Source organism: Phaseolus vulgaris, chromosome 6, assembly GCF_051622355.1.
Source record: "Phaseolus vulgaris cultivar YP4 chromosome 6, ASM5162235v1, whole genome shotgun sequence".
NCBI classification, from domain to species: Eukaryota; Viridiplantae; Streptophyta; class Magnoliopsida; order Fabales; family Fabaceae; genus Phaseolus; species Phaseolus vulgaris.
The window spans coordinates 21,480,315-21,494,528 of NC_143503.1; the positions used below are offsets into that span (position 1 = coordinate 21,480,315).

General features: G+C 28.7%; 2 protein-coding genes and 1 non-coding gene across 5 annotated transcripts; 2 read left to right on the top strand and 1 right to left on the bottom strand.

The window, feature by feature from the left end:
• Nucleotides 1-2,905: 2,905 nt before the first annotated feature.
• Nucleotides 2,906-6,805, top strand: LPXK (tetraacyldisaccharide 4'-kinase family protein). 3 transcript variants are annotated; one of them, XR_016521881.1, is made up of 8 exons: nucleotides 2,906-3,152; nucleotides 3,271-3,394; nucleotides 4,409-4,642; nucleotides 4,893-5,042; nucleotides 5,208-5,417; nucleotides 5,865-5,944; nucleotides 6,203-6,283; nucleotides 6,389-6,805. XR_016521881.1 is itself a non-coding variant. In XM_068638839.2 (8 exons), the coding sequence occupies exons 1-8, from the start codon at nucleotides 2,980-2,982 to the stop codon at nucleotides 6,548-6,550; spliced, it is 1,194 nt and encodes a 397-aa protein (XP_068494940.2). In that variant the 5' UTR covers nucleotides 2,906-2,979; the 3' UTR covers nucleotides 6,551-6,805. The 3 variants fall into 3 exon arrangements, 2 of the variants coding, with proteins under 2 accessions (XP_068494940.2, XP_090160276.1); XM_068638839.2 differs by having other exon boundaries at nucleotides 5,885-5,944; XM_090304150.1 differs by having other exon boundaries at nucleotides 2,918-3,152; nucleotides 4,889-5,042; nucleotides 5,885-5,944.
• Nucleotides 6,806-9,559: 2,754 nt separating this feature from the next.
• On the top strand, nucleotides 9,560-12,486 carry LOC137831244 (GDSL esterase/lipase At5g55050). Its single transcript, XM_068638840.2, has 5 exons — nucleotides 9,560-10,077; nucleotides 10,566-10,711; nucleotides 11,106-11,339; nucleotides 11,563-11,809; nucleotides 12,165-12,486. Exons 1-5 carry the CDS (start codon nucleotides 9,825-9,827, stop codon nucleotides 12,383-12,385), a joined length of 1,101 nt encoding a protein of 366 aa, XP_068494941.2. The 5' UTR covers nucleotides 9,560-9,824; the 3' UTR covers nucleotides 12,386-12,486.
• A 1,413-nt stretch (nucleotides 12,487-13,899) lies between these two features.
• Nucleotides 13,900-14,056, bottom strand: LOC137833738 (U1 spliceosomal RNA). The gene has a single exon (XR_011084806.2). It is a non-coding gene; the product is annotated as a U1 spliceosomal RNA (small nuclear RNA).
• Nucleotides 14,057-14,214: the final 158 nt, after the last annotated feature.

Sequence of the window (14,214 nt, forward strand, 5' to 3'; positions counted from 1 at the left end):
TTATTAAAACTTATAAAATAGAAGAGACTCATTGAATAAGAAAGAAGTATAATATACTAAAATTTTGTAAATTTGTTTTCATTTCTATGCAAGATTATGATTGACAACTTAATATTTTATACCAAAGATTATGATTGATAAAAAAACTAATTGGTTAGTTGTCTAATAGTTTATAATTTACTAACTCATTGTTTATAAACTAGTTAATAAGTAATAAACTTGTAGTTTATAATTATGGATTATAAAAATGGTTTAATTAAGTTTTAAGTTTATGATTATTAAAAAATAAATTATCTATTGAGTATTCAAAAATTTATATTTTTTATTTTTATTTTTGTTAGCTAGGTGATGTGACTATTATTTTGTCTTTGTTATCTTACTTTTCTATGTTATTTTATTTAATATTAATTAACATAGTCTTGTAGTCGTTAATATAGTAAGTGACTTTTATTTGTTGTTGGATGAAGGTAAATGAAAATGGACAAAAAAAAATCCAAACAAAAATTTCAATGAGTTTTTGGAGACCATGAAACAAGTGTAGAATGAATAACAAAATAAGTCTGGAATTGGAATTTGAGTTTGCATGAAGTGGTGAAGGTTATCGAGACATATTTATGGAACATCCAATAACATGTGTCTTTTTGATTCAAAACGATAAGGAACAACTTATTTAGATGAAATTGAAAACGAAAACGTGTTAAATGAAGGTAGAAGAAAATAAAAAAGAAAGCAAACAAAATCTTAAATAAAATGTTTGGGAAATTGCAAAACAAATAACTATGTGTAAGCAAACTGGTTGTAAATTTTTTATTCTCCACAACCTTCAACAATAACAACAAAATAAGGAAACAATAATAACAAAATGAATGATGGTAGAATCAAATCTAAGCAAGTTGGTTGTAAGTTTTTCAACAATGAGAGAATAAAGATTAAGGTAAAATGTTAAGAAAATTGTTTGTAAGTTTTAGATCCTCCATGACCTTCACACTCAACTCCAATATCACGTTTGTCCTCCAGTCTCCAAACACATATTTAGGTTTTCGTTTTAAATTTTTTTAATATTTCTTTATCCTCATCCAACAAAAAAAAAAGTTACACATTATGATTACCATAAAACTAAGTGATTTAATACTGACACAAAATAATATGTAAATAAAATGAAACAAGATAACAATCATACTACCCAGTTTAAAAAAAACTGTATAATCTCAAGTGAAAAATATAGAATTTATAGTTATAGATAAGCTGAGATAAGCTAATTTTTTTTAATAGAAACTCAGTTAAAATTATCCAAAATATCAGAGACTTAAATGTAATTAAACTTTTAAAAATTAACTTATTAAATTATAAATAAATTTAATAAGACTATTTAATACAATAGTTAGAAAACATAAAAGGTTATAAAATAATATAGTTATACAAGTTTTATTATATAAATGAAATTTATATTTTTAAAACAAATATATTATTATGTAATTATAATTATATATTTTTTAAAATAATTAAATTTATAATATTTAAATTTATTTTTTTAAAATGTTGTATATGTTTTTTATTTTAAAAAATTATTTTAATTAAATTAGTTGATCCCATAAGTATTAATCAAATTTAATTTTTATAAATTTAAATTTATTTTATTTCTTAATTTAAACTATGTCTCATTGATTTTGTTTTTATCGTGTATAATTTTCATATGACATTTTGTAATGGAATATTAGTTGGTTAATTTTTGTGTGTTTAACATACATAAAAACACAATAAATATTAAAAATAGTACAATAATTGTTTGTCTTTGTAAAATTGAAAATAGGTCATGAAAAAATAATTTATAGATAATAAAGAAATGTACTAAAATGTTCATTCCCTGAATATATATATATATATATATATATATTCACATTTGATAATAAAAAAATCAATTAAGTAATTATAAGATAAATAAGAATCATCAATATATTTTACTTTTAAGAAATTCATCATCATGCTTCTCATTAAGTGAACCGGACCCACATGTTTTAATGTTAAAAAATTAATGCAAAATCGATGAAGTACAAAATTAATATCAAACTGATAAAATCAATCAAATTGATAAATAAAAACATTTTTTTTTACATGCAAACTTATTATTATTAATATATATTAATGTTATGGTTGAAAATTCCAATTTACATGACGGAGTATACAGATATCAGAGTATTTCTTTGTATATAAATGAATGCAAACATATCTCATTAAGCTGATTTTATGGAGTTAACTTATACTTGAAGTTCACTTAGTAATATTATTTATATTTTAAATGTTTAAAATTTATAATTATATTTTATTTTAATTTGTAACATCATAAAATTATGATATTATACTTTTAACATTTTGTATATTTTTAATTCTTAAGATAATTTAGTTAACATAGACTTAACTTTCATTAAAATGTTTATTTTTAATCAATATCTTAATTAGTTAAATGCTGCAATTTTAAATAACATTGCTTTTTTTTCTCCTCCAAACAACGTAAATATGCATAATTTTATGAAGTACAACACCAATAAATTTTATGTTAGAATTTTTTGAATTCTTCGAATATAAGTAACAATATTTAAGAAGAAGAGTATTTGCAATTAAGGAGCACTGTAAAAAAAAACTCACATGTTCATTATTTTGAGATGTTAGATTAAAAGTGATATTTTGATTTTCTGTTAATCTATTTTTTGGTGTGACTATTATCAACATATTTAATTAAAAATATTTTAATTTTCCAAACAACTATTTATTTATTTGTTTTAGAGATATTTGAAAAATAGTTTTTAATAGAAACTTTGTAGGAGTTTGTATATTTATTAGAAAGTATTTAGAATGAATCTGTGAAGAAACTAAAATTATAATAACTTTTGTATTATTTATCATAGGCAATTGAAAATTTGTTGGGGTGTTAGGTTATGGTGAGGCCAAGAAGGTGGAAGAAGAAAAGAAGAAGGAGAAATAATGGAGAAAGTGAGAAGAGTGGTGAATGAAATAGCCTATGCTCACACTCTCTCTCACCTCACTCCATTTCACCGCTCTCTGCTCCCTTTCCTTTCCATTGCCTCCACATTCTACAAACTCGCACTCTCACTGCGCCGCTCACTGTTCCGACACCGCTTTTTTCAAGTCCAACGGTCCATTTTTCCTTCTCGGTTTTCAATTCGTAAAAACGCGTTTCTAATTTTTATCCAAACGAATCCTTAACTTCACTAACTAACCGTTTTTTCGGTTGTTGCTGTTTTGTGTGTGTAGTTTGCCAGTTCGTGTGATCAGCGTTGGTAATTTGAGCTGGGGAGGCAATGGGAAGACGCCTATGGTGGAGTACCTCGCTCTCTGCTTTTCGCGTTACGGAATTTCACCTCTCGTTCTTTCCAGGGTATTGTTCTTTTTTCTTTTTGCATTTCCCAAATTATTACCTCTTACGGTTTCTTCTTGGTTCAATTTTTTAAAGACTAGTGATTTTTTCCCCCACAATAAGCCGAAAAAGCATAAATGATGAATTTAATTAGATAAATTGTTAGTTTTCTCAGTGGTTATTTATTGATTGATTATTAAGCACTTATTGTATAAGAAAGAAAAATGAAATTAGTTTTTTCATAAGCTTTTACATAAATTGAAAACAAATGCAAAAACTGATGTGAAATAACTTTTATAATTTAGTCTGTACATAAGCTAATTCTAGCTTATGGGAAAACTGATTTTATTTTTTTCTTCTTATCTTTTTCTACTAAAAGTATTTATGGAAAATATTTTTTATCATGCCCTTTGGCATGTTCATGTAAACTTTCTCTTAAACACTCAAGCTTCTTATGTTTGTTAAAATTAACTGTGTTAAGGTTTAAAGAAGCTAAGTGAAATAATTTATACGAATTAACTAATATTTAAATTAATTTTAATTTAAGAGAGAAACTTATTTAATTTTTTTTTTCTACAAGTGTTTGTTGAATAGTTTGTCTAAGTCAAGTCACTGATCAAGTCATTGAACAAATTAGTTATAAAGATTCATGACTGCTAAATTTCATATGAAAGCAAAAGTCGTACGTATCCAAAAGTCTCCTGGATAAGCAAAGGTATGAGAGAAAATAATTGTATGTAGCCTTTTCAATCCATCGACCACTTTACACCATGTGTATCATATCATTGGTTTCCCACTCAGACCAGTTTAACTGGCTAGTCTGAACTGGCCCAGATAACTATGATTATGAGCGCATAAATGATTAACTTAGTTTGATAATTGGTTAATACGTAAATGTGACAATGGATGAGGTGTGTATTGTTTTGCGATGCCTTTAGGATTTACTTCCCTGTAAAATAATGACACTTGATTATAACTTATGACCGGTTTTCTTGATTTTCTTAAGTTTAAACTGAAGCAGTCAGTGTTTGTCAGGGTTATGGTGGTGGGGATGAAGTCAACATGCTTCGGAGGCATTTATTTGGGACACCAACTAAGTTTGGTGTTGGTGCTAATCGAGCTGCTGTTGCAAGTCATTTTATCAAAAAATATGGCTACATTGATATTTGTAAGAGTTCATGGCATGAGAAACAATACCTTGAACTGAAGGTTCAGGATTCTCTTGATTCAGAAAAAATTGGGGTTGTAGTTCTTGACGATGCTATGCAGGTAATGCAATTCTTCTCCCCGCTTGATTATTTCCGTCACTTTGTTAATCTACTATTTTTTGATTTTGTTCTTAATTATATCCTGAACATACCTTGTTCCCCACTTGTGATCTGCTCTGATAGTTATGTTCATTCTCATTTCATTAGCTACTGCTTTGCTGTTAGTGACACAAATGCTTCACAAATTAAGATTTTACTTTTTGCCTTGATGTGGCATTTGCTCTAAACCGTATTATCTACATGTAAGGTAGCATTGGAGCTTGTGGCGAGATTTGGATATTGTAATGGTTAATGGATTAACTCTTTGGGGTAACCTTCAACTAATGCCGCGGGGACCATTAAGGGAACCTTTGACTGCACTTAGGCGAGCAGATGCAGTTGTAATCCATCATGCAGATTTGGTATGATAAAATTATATTTGTAGTTCTTTTTTCAAGAAAAAACTGCATACCTTTTTTGCTAGCTTTTCTTTCATCAGTGTAGTTTTGCTGTTTGCATGATCATTTAAGTTTGGCCGAGTTTTAAAAGCTTCTCGTAGTACTGAAAATTGTACTTTGGTAGAACAGGTTTCTGAGCATGCTCTCAAGGATATTGAATCAATGATCCTAAGGATTAAAAGGTCTGTTCCAATTTTCTTTACAAAAATGGATCCGACGTACTTATTTGAGGTGGGAACTATCAATGCCAAAATAACATTGACGGCTCTTCATGAAGCTACTGTATTATGTGTTTCTGCTATTGGTTCTGCAGAGCCTTTTGTGAAGCAGATTCAAAAGGTATTCCTCCATAGTAGTTTCTCCTTAATGAAATTTATTTTATATCTAGACACAAATATATTGACTGTTTCATTTTAACATCCTAAGACTTATCTACCATTTTATCTAAAGTCATATAATTGTGTGATTTCTAAACGTCCAAATCTATTAGAAGTAAAATAACTCAATACTAGTTAATGAAATGCTTAACTAAGTGGCTGAGATTCTTGTCACAGCTGTTTAATATATCATATAGTAAATACTAAAATATACTAGAAAATTATCGACTATGGAATTGAGAGACAATAAGGGTTAAATGGGTGTTCCAAGCATAATGACTGACCTGACACACACCAACCTCTTTGTTTGCCATGCTATCTAAATGTAATGTTGTATAGATTTTAAGGATTTTCATTTTCTTTTCTCCTTATTTCTGTCTGTATTTATTATTTGATCTCTAAACTGCAGACAACTTGATGCTGATGCAGATGGGAGCACTCTATGTTGATCGAATAGATTTCAGTGATCATCATAGATTCCATGCCAAGGTACACTTTTCTCCCGAATTTGGAAGAAATAATTTGTTGACTGACGGCACACCATGTTAATTGAAAACACATTTAAACCTGTTATGTGTTCTTTTTTGCTGATGTGCTGTTAAAATCGACAATGGTTTGAGAGATAACTGCATGAGGATCATATTGAGCCTTGTCTACTTCTATTTTATTAATTTATTTTGAATTTTCTTATGTGGTTTAGTTAGACATCGACTAAGATGCTATTTTATACTATTTCAATTAATCCAGGATATTGAAATAATCAGAGCCGAACTTAGAGAACTAGAGGGGAAGTTTGGTTCCAAACCAGTTGTTGTAATAACTGAAAAGGTAAGTAGGCATACTTCCCATAAACATTTTATTATGTGTAGTGTATGTATTGAGTTACATATATTTGTTAGCATCTGGAATCACAGCTTTATTTTTTCTTGGCAGGATTATGATAGGGACCCTGAAATTCTTAAGCAATTGTATCCATTTAAAGTTTTTGTTCTCTGTTCTACATTGAAGGTTCTACCCTATAGAGGAAGCACAGAGGATAGCTTTAAGAAATTTCTGAAGGACCACTTAAAATTCGAATGGCCTCCAGTACGTTAGTCTTATGTTTGTCATTGGTCCTGGTTATTTTTATATAGTTGATGGTATTTTTCCCCCTAATTAGGCAAGGGACCAATAAAGTTGATACATATTGTTTTTCAGAGACTAATAAAACTAGGAATAAAAGGTGAATGATTGAACAACTAAAGTATCTCTGGTTTATAATCTTGAGTAGAGTATATATTTTTTCAAGACCCGGTTGTACTTTTTTTTATCAGTATATGAAATTCTTAGTAATAGTATTATTTTAATCTCTGAAATGACCAATCGGCAGGTATCATTTGTAGAGTAATTATTATTTTAGTAATTAGATTGGTCTTTCCCATCTCATGATGTATAAAAGGATGATTCAAATCAATAAATTCTACATCATAATCTAATCACCTTTCTTGTTTGAAAGTGAACAACCTTTTCAAGTAATTTAACAATTCTGAACAGATATCCTAGATAATATCTTTCCCTGAGATCCTTTCAGAGTTCAAAAGTAGATTCCACCCATTGTTAACTTTGTGTATTTGATTAAATCTAATACTTGATTAATCTGGAATAGGACAATGCATGATCCAAAAGATGGATAATTTCTAGACTTGAAGAGAGTTTCATCTATAAACTAGATTTTATTCTTCAAAGCAAGAATCATGGCATCAGGCCAATATTTTTCATTAGGATGAAGAAAACAGGTGTCCAAAGAATCCGTGGAAGGATTAGTGATTGAAACAAGAGAACAAAAAGGTTTTCAAGATTTTAATGTCTCACATTAATACCAAAACTTAGAACAGGGAAGCGTTGATACCATGATGCAAGAAAAGGTAGAAAAGATGGTAATTTATTGAACACTTTCATTTAGACCAACTTGATACCTTGATGCAAAAAAAGGTAGAGAAGAAGCTAATTTATTGAACATTTTCATTCAGATCAACTTGAATATGAAAAGTTAATGTATTTAAAATTGTAATTGAACTGGTACTAATAAAATTACTATAATATTTAAATAATATTAAAATTTTGTAATATATGTCAAAAACTAAAATAAAATATAAATTTATAGGTTAATTTGATAGTTTCTTTGAATTCTGACCCGTTGACCAACTATGAACTAGACTGTTCCAGAGTCTAAACAAAGATACTGTATACCACCAATACACAATGTAACAATACATAAAAGAACCGATAGAGTTATTGTATTTTAGGTAGTACGAAAGACTTTTGAATATATTGTAATAAATGGTTTTTGATATACTTGTCATAGACTCAAAGAAAGCAGAGTGTATAGTGTTATTATTAAACTCCTAAATTTTGGATTGGGACAGAGAGGCAAGTAGTTATTTGTAGACATCACAACACAAGTTATGATAATAAGTTAAAGTTGTTTAAGATATAACAGTGACTTTTATCCAACTCATTGATAGCTATTGTTGCCACATCCTGGGACAACTTCTATCTTCTTTTACTATATTTAGAAAAACTTCAAGAAACTTGTGTATCCAGTAGACAGGTATTATCTGGACCCATCATCCGGACGGATACAAATAGTAGACAGGTATTATCTGGACCCATCATCCGGACGGAGACAAATAATAAGAAGATAGAACATGTAAAATATTAAATAAAATTATACTCCTTTCATCCTAAATTATGTCCTGTTTTAGTATTTTCAATTTTTAAATTACAATATATTATTAGTTTTAATCAGTATATAAAAATGTTAAATTAGGGATAATTTGAAGTAGAGGAGTATGAAATTATTGCAACATTGTTTTATATAAAATTTAAGTTCATTTAATATATAGTTGAAATGGCATTAATGATGCCGCGTGGAAATAAACAGAGTGACTCGTCGGCAATTTTCGTTGTTTCATAACATTCAAAACCTTTCCTTTAATCGTGTGGCTCAAAACTTTTACAACTTTTTTTGAATTCAACAATAAAGGAACAAGATATTAAATGACATTTTTTTTTTCAAATTTTCTTAGTTTTTAGTCATCACTTCACACTTCATTCAATGAACACATTCTCTTACTTTAGAGTCTTGCTGAAATATAACGTTAATCAAACTCTCGTGGTTAATGTTTTTTGTGTTCAGATTACCAATTGCATCGTCAACCTTCTTCATGATTTCTTGCCAAACGAACACTAAAAAAAAAAATTATTGAATAAAATTCAATTTAAAAAAAAATAAAATTAGTTATAATGAAATTAGATATTATTTTAAGAATTAAATAATTATTGGTTTTTAAACTAGTTTTTATTATTCATAAATAGTTTATAAATTTGTATCTAATTAGCTACTAAGATTTTTCTACCAAATTTAAAATCTAAATAATTTGTAGTTAAAACTTTGGTAGCTATTTAGATACCAATTTATAAACTATTTAATTAACTAATAATTTTTTTAGTTTCTAAAATAGCATCTAATTTAGTCACTATAACAATTAATTTTTTTGTTTTTTAAAATTAGTTTCTATTCAATTTTTCTTGTAAATAAATAAATCCTAAACATTCACTTAGTCGAATTTATTTTGTACTGTTATTCCTTTAATTTATTTTGTACTATTTTCCGATTTTATGTATTCCTTTAATGTGTTATGTGTTTCTCTTTCGTCATTTTTTACTTTTTTGAATATTAAATATTGATTATATATTAAAGATCAATTTTCTCTAATATTTTAATATAAAAAAATGAAATTATTATATTTAATGTTTATTTTTTATTAAGATCTTTTCATATAAACACTTATCTTATCTCTATAAACTTCTAACTAATCGACCCGACCTATAAGATTACAAATAGTGTACGTAAGTCATTTATGGAGATTCAATAAATTCAACGCATAAGTTATAAATTATTTCATATAAGATATTATAACACCTTTAAAATCTCTGTCTTTTTCTTTTACATTTTTTTTTTCAATATAAAACTTAAATTTATATATATATATATATATATATATATATTTAGAATTTGTTAACTTGAAGATAAAGTTAACTTGAGCAGGGGTTAGAGACTTCAACATGAGTCAAAGTAGAAAGATTATTTTCTTGAGAAAAAGAAAATTTAAATTTGTGATTGTGCCATCAATAATTTATTACAAATCAAAATACAATATGAACTAGATTGGATTTGCATTGAATATCTGGGAGTACACTTCGGTTCAACTTCTGTCAAAAAAATCTCCTTTTCACACTCATCAAGTTTTTGATTTTGCATCTTTAAATCTCTGACCAACCCTTCTCTGCTTCCACACACACCAATTCTCAGCAAAATCATTCCAATATGGACATCAACAGAATTGTGATGGCAAATTTCCTGCTCTTTCTGTCTTTCTTCATCTTCACCTCAGAACTCTTGGAAGCTCAAAAGGCTCCAGCAGTTTATGTGTTTGGAGACTCACTTGTTGATGTTGGCAACAATAATTATTTGAGTTTCTCCATTGAAAAGGCCATTCTTCCTCACTATGGCATTGATTTTCCAACCAAGAAACCAGCAGGGAGATTTACCAATGGCAAGAATGCTGCAGATTTAATTGGTATGTGATTCAACATTTACTTTCTGCATTGGCTCTTCAGAACTTGCAGAGAGTATTTTTATACTGCAGGGTTACTTCCAAGATCAACAATCTTTAATTTTCATCATTGAAATCTATCTATTCTCCTTCTTATTTCTTATATTTAGATATCTAGCATGGGCAAAGGGCAACACTTAAAGACTTTTTTTTTCTGCAACGATTTCTTTTGTAAGAAAATCATGTTGAAGGGATGCTTCCAAAAGTCCTAAAAGGGTCATCAACATGGGAATCAAAAGTACATGTTTTTTTTTGTATTGACTTTGTTTAAACAAAGTGGGAAGTAAAAGATTGACATATTTTCTTTTTGATTGGGAGAAAAGAGGTTAGGGGCAATGAAAACTTGTATTGTACATGAAAAGGAGGAAAAAGTTAATGTCATTGTTTTATTTGTTGTTCTTATTTAATTGTGGTTTGCTAATATTTGCATGAAATGAATTGTTGGGTGACAGCTGAAAGATTGGGTCTACCCACTTCACCACCTTATCTCTCCCTTCTATCTAAAGTCCACAATCCCAACAAAAACATATCTTTTTTGGGTGGTGTGAACTTTGCCTCTGGAGGTGCTGGAATATTTAATGCCTCAGATAAAGGTTTTGTAAGTACAATTCTGATTTTCTCATTCTTTCTCCACTGTTACTTTTATTCATCATATGGGTCTCATTCATAGGAGACTATAGGAATTATCACCTGATTATGATTTCAATCAATCTTTAAATGTAATTGAGTTTTTTAATTTATATAAAAAAATCAGATTCCATGTTATTGGGGACAAACAGTAGTAACCAATCATATAATAATTTCTTTCTGGAAACTGTTATTACTCAGTAAGATCTATATGAAATTCATTCAAGTAATAAATAACATATACATTTTTTTGTTCAAAGTAGAGAAAAATTACAGTACCAATGAAAAGAACAAAAGTAAAAAGCAAAATGACAAACTAAAGATATCTTCCACCAATGAGTTCTCTTATGAGACATTTCTTGCAGATGCAATCAATTCCTTTGCAAAAACAAGTGGACTACTACTCACAAGTGCATGAAAAACTTACACAACAAATAGGAGCATCTACTCTTGAGAAACACCTCTCAAAGTCTATCTTCATTGTGGTGATTGGTGGCAATGATGTCTTTGGTTACTTTGACTCAGAGGATCTTCAAAAGAAAAACACTCCTCAGCAGTATGCAGATTCCATGGCTTCCATATTAAAAGTGCAACTACAGGTAAACACCATAGTTGTAAACAGTAAGCAACAACTTGGTTTTTTAACTGAAATCAATTTCTCAATATGAAATCAAACATGTGAACATTTTTCTAAAACCATGCTAATGAATATTTCAATGAAACTTTAGATATCTAAAGATGCACTTACTTACACTTGTATGGGTCAAAACACAAAACTTGTATCATAACATAATTTATTTTGGTTTGGAAACCTTTTTGCAGAGATTATACAACAATGGTGCAAAGAAATTTGGGATTGCTGGTCTTGGTGCAATTGGGTGCTGCCCTGCATACAGACTTAAGAACAAAACAGAATGTTTTTCTGCAGCCAATGACTTGTCGGCAAAGTACAATGAAGCTCTTCAATCCATCTTAAAGCAATGGCAATTGGAGAAAAAAGACATGAGTTATTCCTATTTTGATACTTATGCTGCAAACCAAGACCTCGTTCACAATTCAACTTCTCATGGTATTAACATATTACTCTTTGTGCCTTTACATTATAATTGGTGTAGATATTGGATATTAGGACACCATACCTCAGACAAACTGTTGAACATAACCTTTTTAAAGTGATCCATAATAAGTTTATAATTATCATTACTTTACAAAAACATGTAATAAAAACTAGCATTGACTTTTATGTTTCTCATTTAAAGAAGAGTGATTGTAAAATCATCAGTTTTAAAAGTTACAGAATCATAACTATTAAGCCAATTAAACAGGAAGTGAGTAACAAAAATTTCATGTAAACTTGAACTATAAATGTGCTGAAAAATGTGTTTTGTAGAAGATATTTACCCAAGTTTATACCCCTTTTGCAGGATTTAGTAATGTAAAAGATGCTTGTTGTGGACTTGGTGAATTGAATGCCCAAATTCCATGCCTACCAATTTCAAGCATTTGTTCAAACAGACAAGACCATGTTTTCTGGGATGCATTCCACCCTACAGAGGCAGCTGCTCGCATCTTTGTGGATGAAATGTTCAATGGACCTTCAAAATTCATATCTCCTATTAATATAGAACAACTACTAGTCATCTGAATTGGCAAATTAGTTATTACACTTTGTAATCTGCCACTCTTTTTCGTGAGATTACTTGTTATAAAACAACAGAATAAAAAGGAAAAAAAAATTATACAAAATTGTGTAAAGGATCCATACCAATAACACTAAACTCCTGCTTCTTAATGTTGCAGTTTCAGTAGTACCAAATTTAGTCTTCTTAAATAAAGTCTCAAGTCTAAAGTTTGTGATTAAAAACTGATTAGAAAGGTTCTGTATTAAAAATTACCTCACCATTATCATTTAATTATGTGTAGGTGCAGATTTTCAGAAATAGAGTTAAAATCGAAAGGGTTGGACTCAGTCACTTGTTGATATATTACATTCAATTGTTTTGTTGAGTACAATGGAAGCTCATGTTCTGTTGTTTCAGTGGTTATTCTGAACTTTGGATCTCAAACATGCCAATGCAACATAAAACTAACAGTTAGTTTGATTGAATTGATCTTGTCATCCAAGAACATGGGTAGAAATTACTGTAAGGATCCCGAAGTAGTTGAATGAGAAAACACAATAGCTAAGAAATAAGGAGTAGTAAAATCTGTGGGTAAAAACAATTCTAAGCCAAAGAAAGATTTTTGTTTTTCAGCTTCTGAAAACTAAAACAGTTTCTAAAAATTGAAATCCAACACGCCCTGAGAATTCTCTGGAAACTCAATTTAAAATAGAAAATAAAATGGAAAGGTTTGCTGAAGTTCATTCAAACTTTAATCTCATCCTGACATACATTTTATTGCATTCTTACAAGCACTGTATTTCAAAAAGATTGACACATAAGTAATACAAGCCATGTATTATAAATTAAAATGGGTTTTTGACATTATGAATGAAATTTTGTAAAGTGTGCATGCATTGTGTCCACATAGTTGAATGTTTTGTTAGCATACTTGTGTTGTAAGTAATATTTCTAGAAGTAAAAAGATAAATTCCTAAAATGTTTTGAAAAGAACTCAATTATTTTGTAAATAATATTTAATTAATCGTAAATTATTTTGAAGAGAAATCAACGAATCTTAAAATAATAAATTTATAATTATTTAAAAAGTGCTTTTAAAAATATATGATAAATAAATAAGTATTTTATAACTTTTGATCTAATTTCCTAATCCAAATTTATTAAGAGTTGTTAAAAGACAAACTTTATAACATTCTTGATCCTTTCTCACCAGTCCACTGGTAGTAAGTGTTCTAATATTTAGTATTTAAATTTTATAGGAGAATAAAACATTACTAAAGAATAGTAAAAAAATAAAGAAAACTTATTCTATGCAAAACACTGGAACTTAACTAATTAGATAATAGTTTCATGAAATTTATGGTAATGAAAATTCATACAGTTAAATTTATTTTTACAATAATACATTAAAAAAAAAAAACACAACTTTATCTATGATTACAGTGAAAATAAATATAAACAATAAACAATTTACATACATAAAATAACAGTGACATAATTTTCCAAAGACTAGACTAAGTGTTATATATACAAAAACAAGGGCCGCGCAAAACGCAGGCCCACAGTCACAAATTATGATGTAGGTTCTACAAAAATGTAGACCTTAGAACAGGAACTATCCCAAGTGCAATGGAGGTTACTGTTCTAGGCCATGGACCTTCTTGATCATCCATTGACCCCATCCAGGTATGTAATTTTATCAGTCATCCAGTTTCAAACTTATATTTCATCATCCAAATATTTTGGCTAACATCTTCTGATGTGGGACTCTTTTACAAATACTCAAACACAAATGTTCCCTCCCATATTTTCATCAACAGCTGGATGTGCTAATCTTTGTTGCACAAATCTA

Excerpts from the sequence above, each read along its gene's own strand:
- LPXK (XM_068638839.2), top strand. The coding sequence starts at position 2,980 with ATGGAGAAAGTGAGAAGAGTGGTGAATGAAATAGCCTATGCTCACACT. Across the intron at positions 3,153-3,270 it reads CGCTTTTTTCAAGTCCAACG|TTTGCCAGTTCGTGTGATCA; the intron begins GTCCATTTTTCC and ends TTGTGTGTGTAG. Across the intron at positions 5,945-6,202 it reads ATCATAGATTCCATGCCAAG|GATATTGAAATAATCAGAGC; the intron begins GTACACTTTTCT and ends CAATTAATCCAG.
- LOC137831244 (XM_068638840.2), top strand. The coding sequence starts at position 9,825 with ATGGACATCAACAGAATTGTGATGGCAAATTTCCTGCTCTTTCTGTCT. Across the intron at positions 10,078-10,565 it reads GAATGCTGCAGATTTAATTG|CTGAAAGATTGGGTCTACCC; the intron begins GTATGTGATTCA and ends GTTGGGTGACAG. Across the intron at positions 11,810-12,164 it reads TCACAATTCAACTTCTCATG|GATTTAGTAATGTAAAAGAT; the intron begins GTATTAACATAT and ends CCCCTTTTGCAG.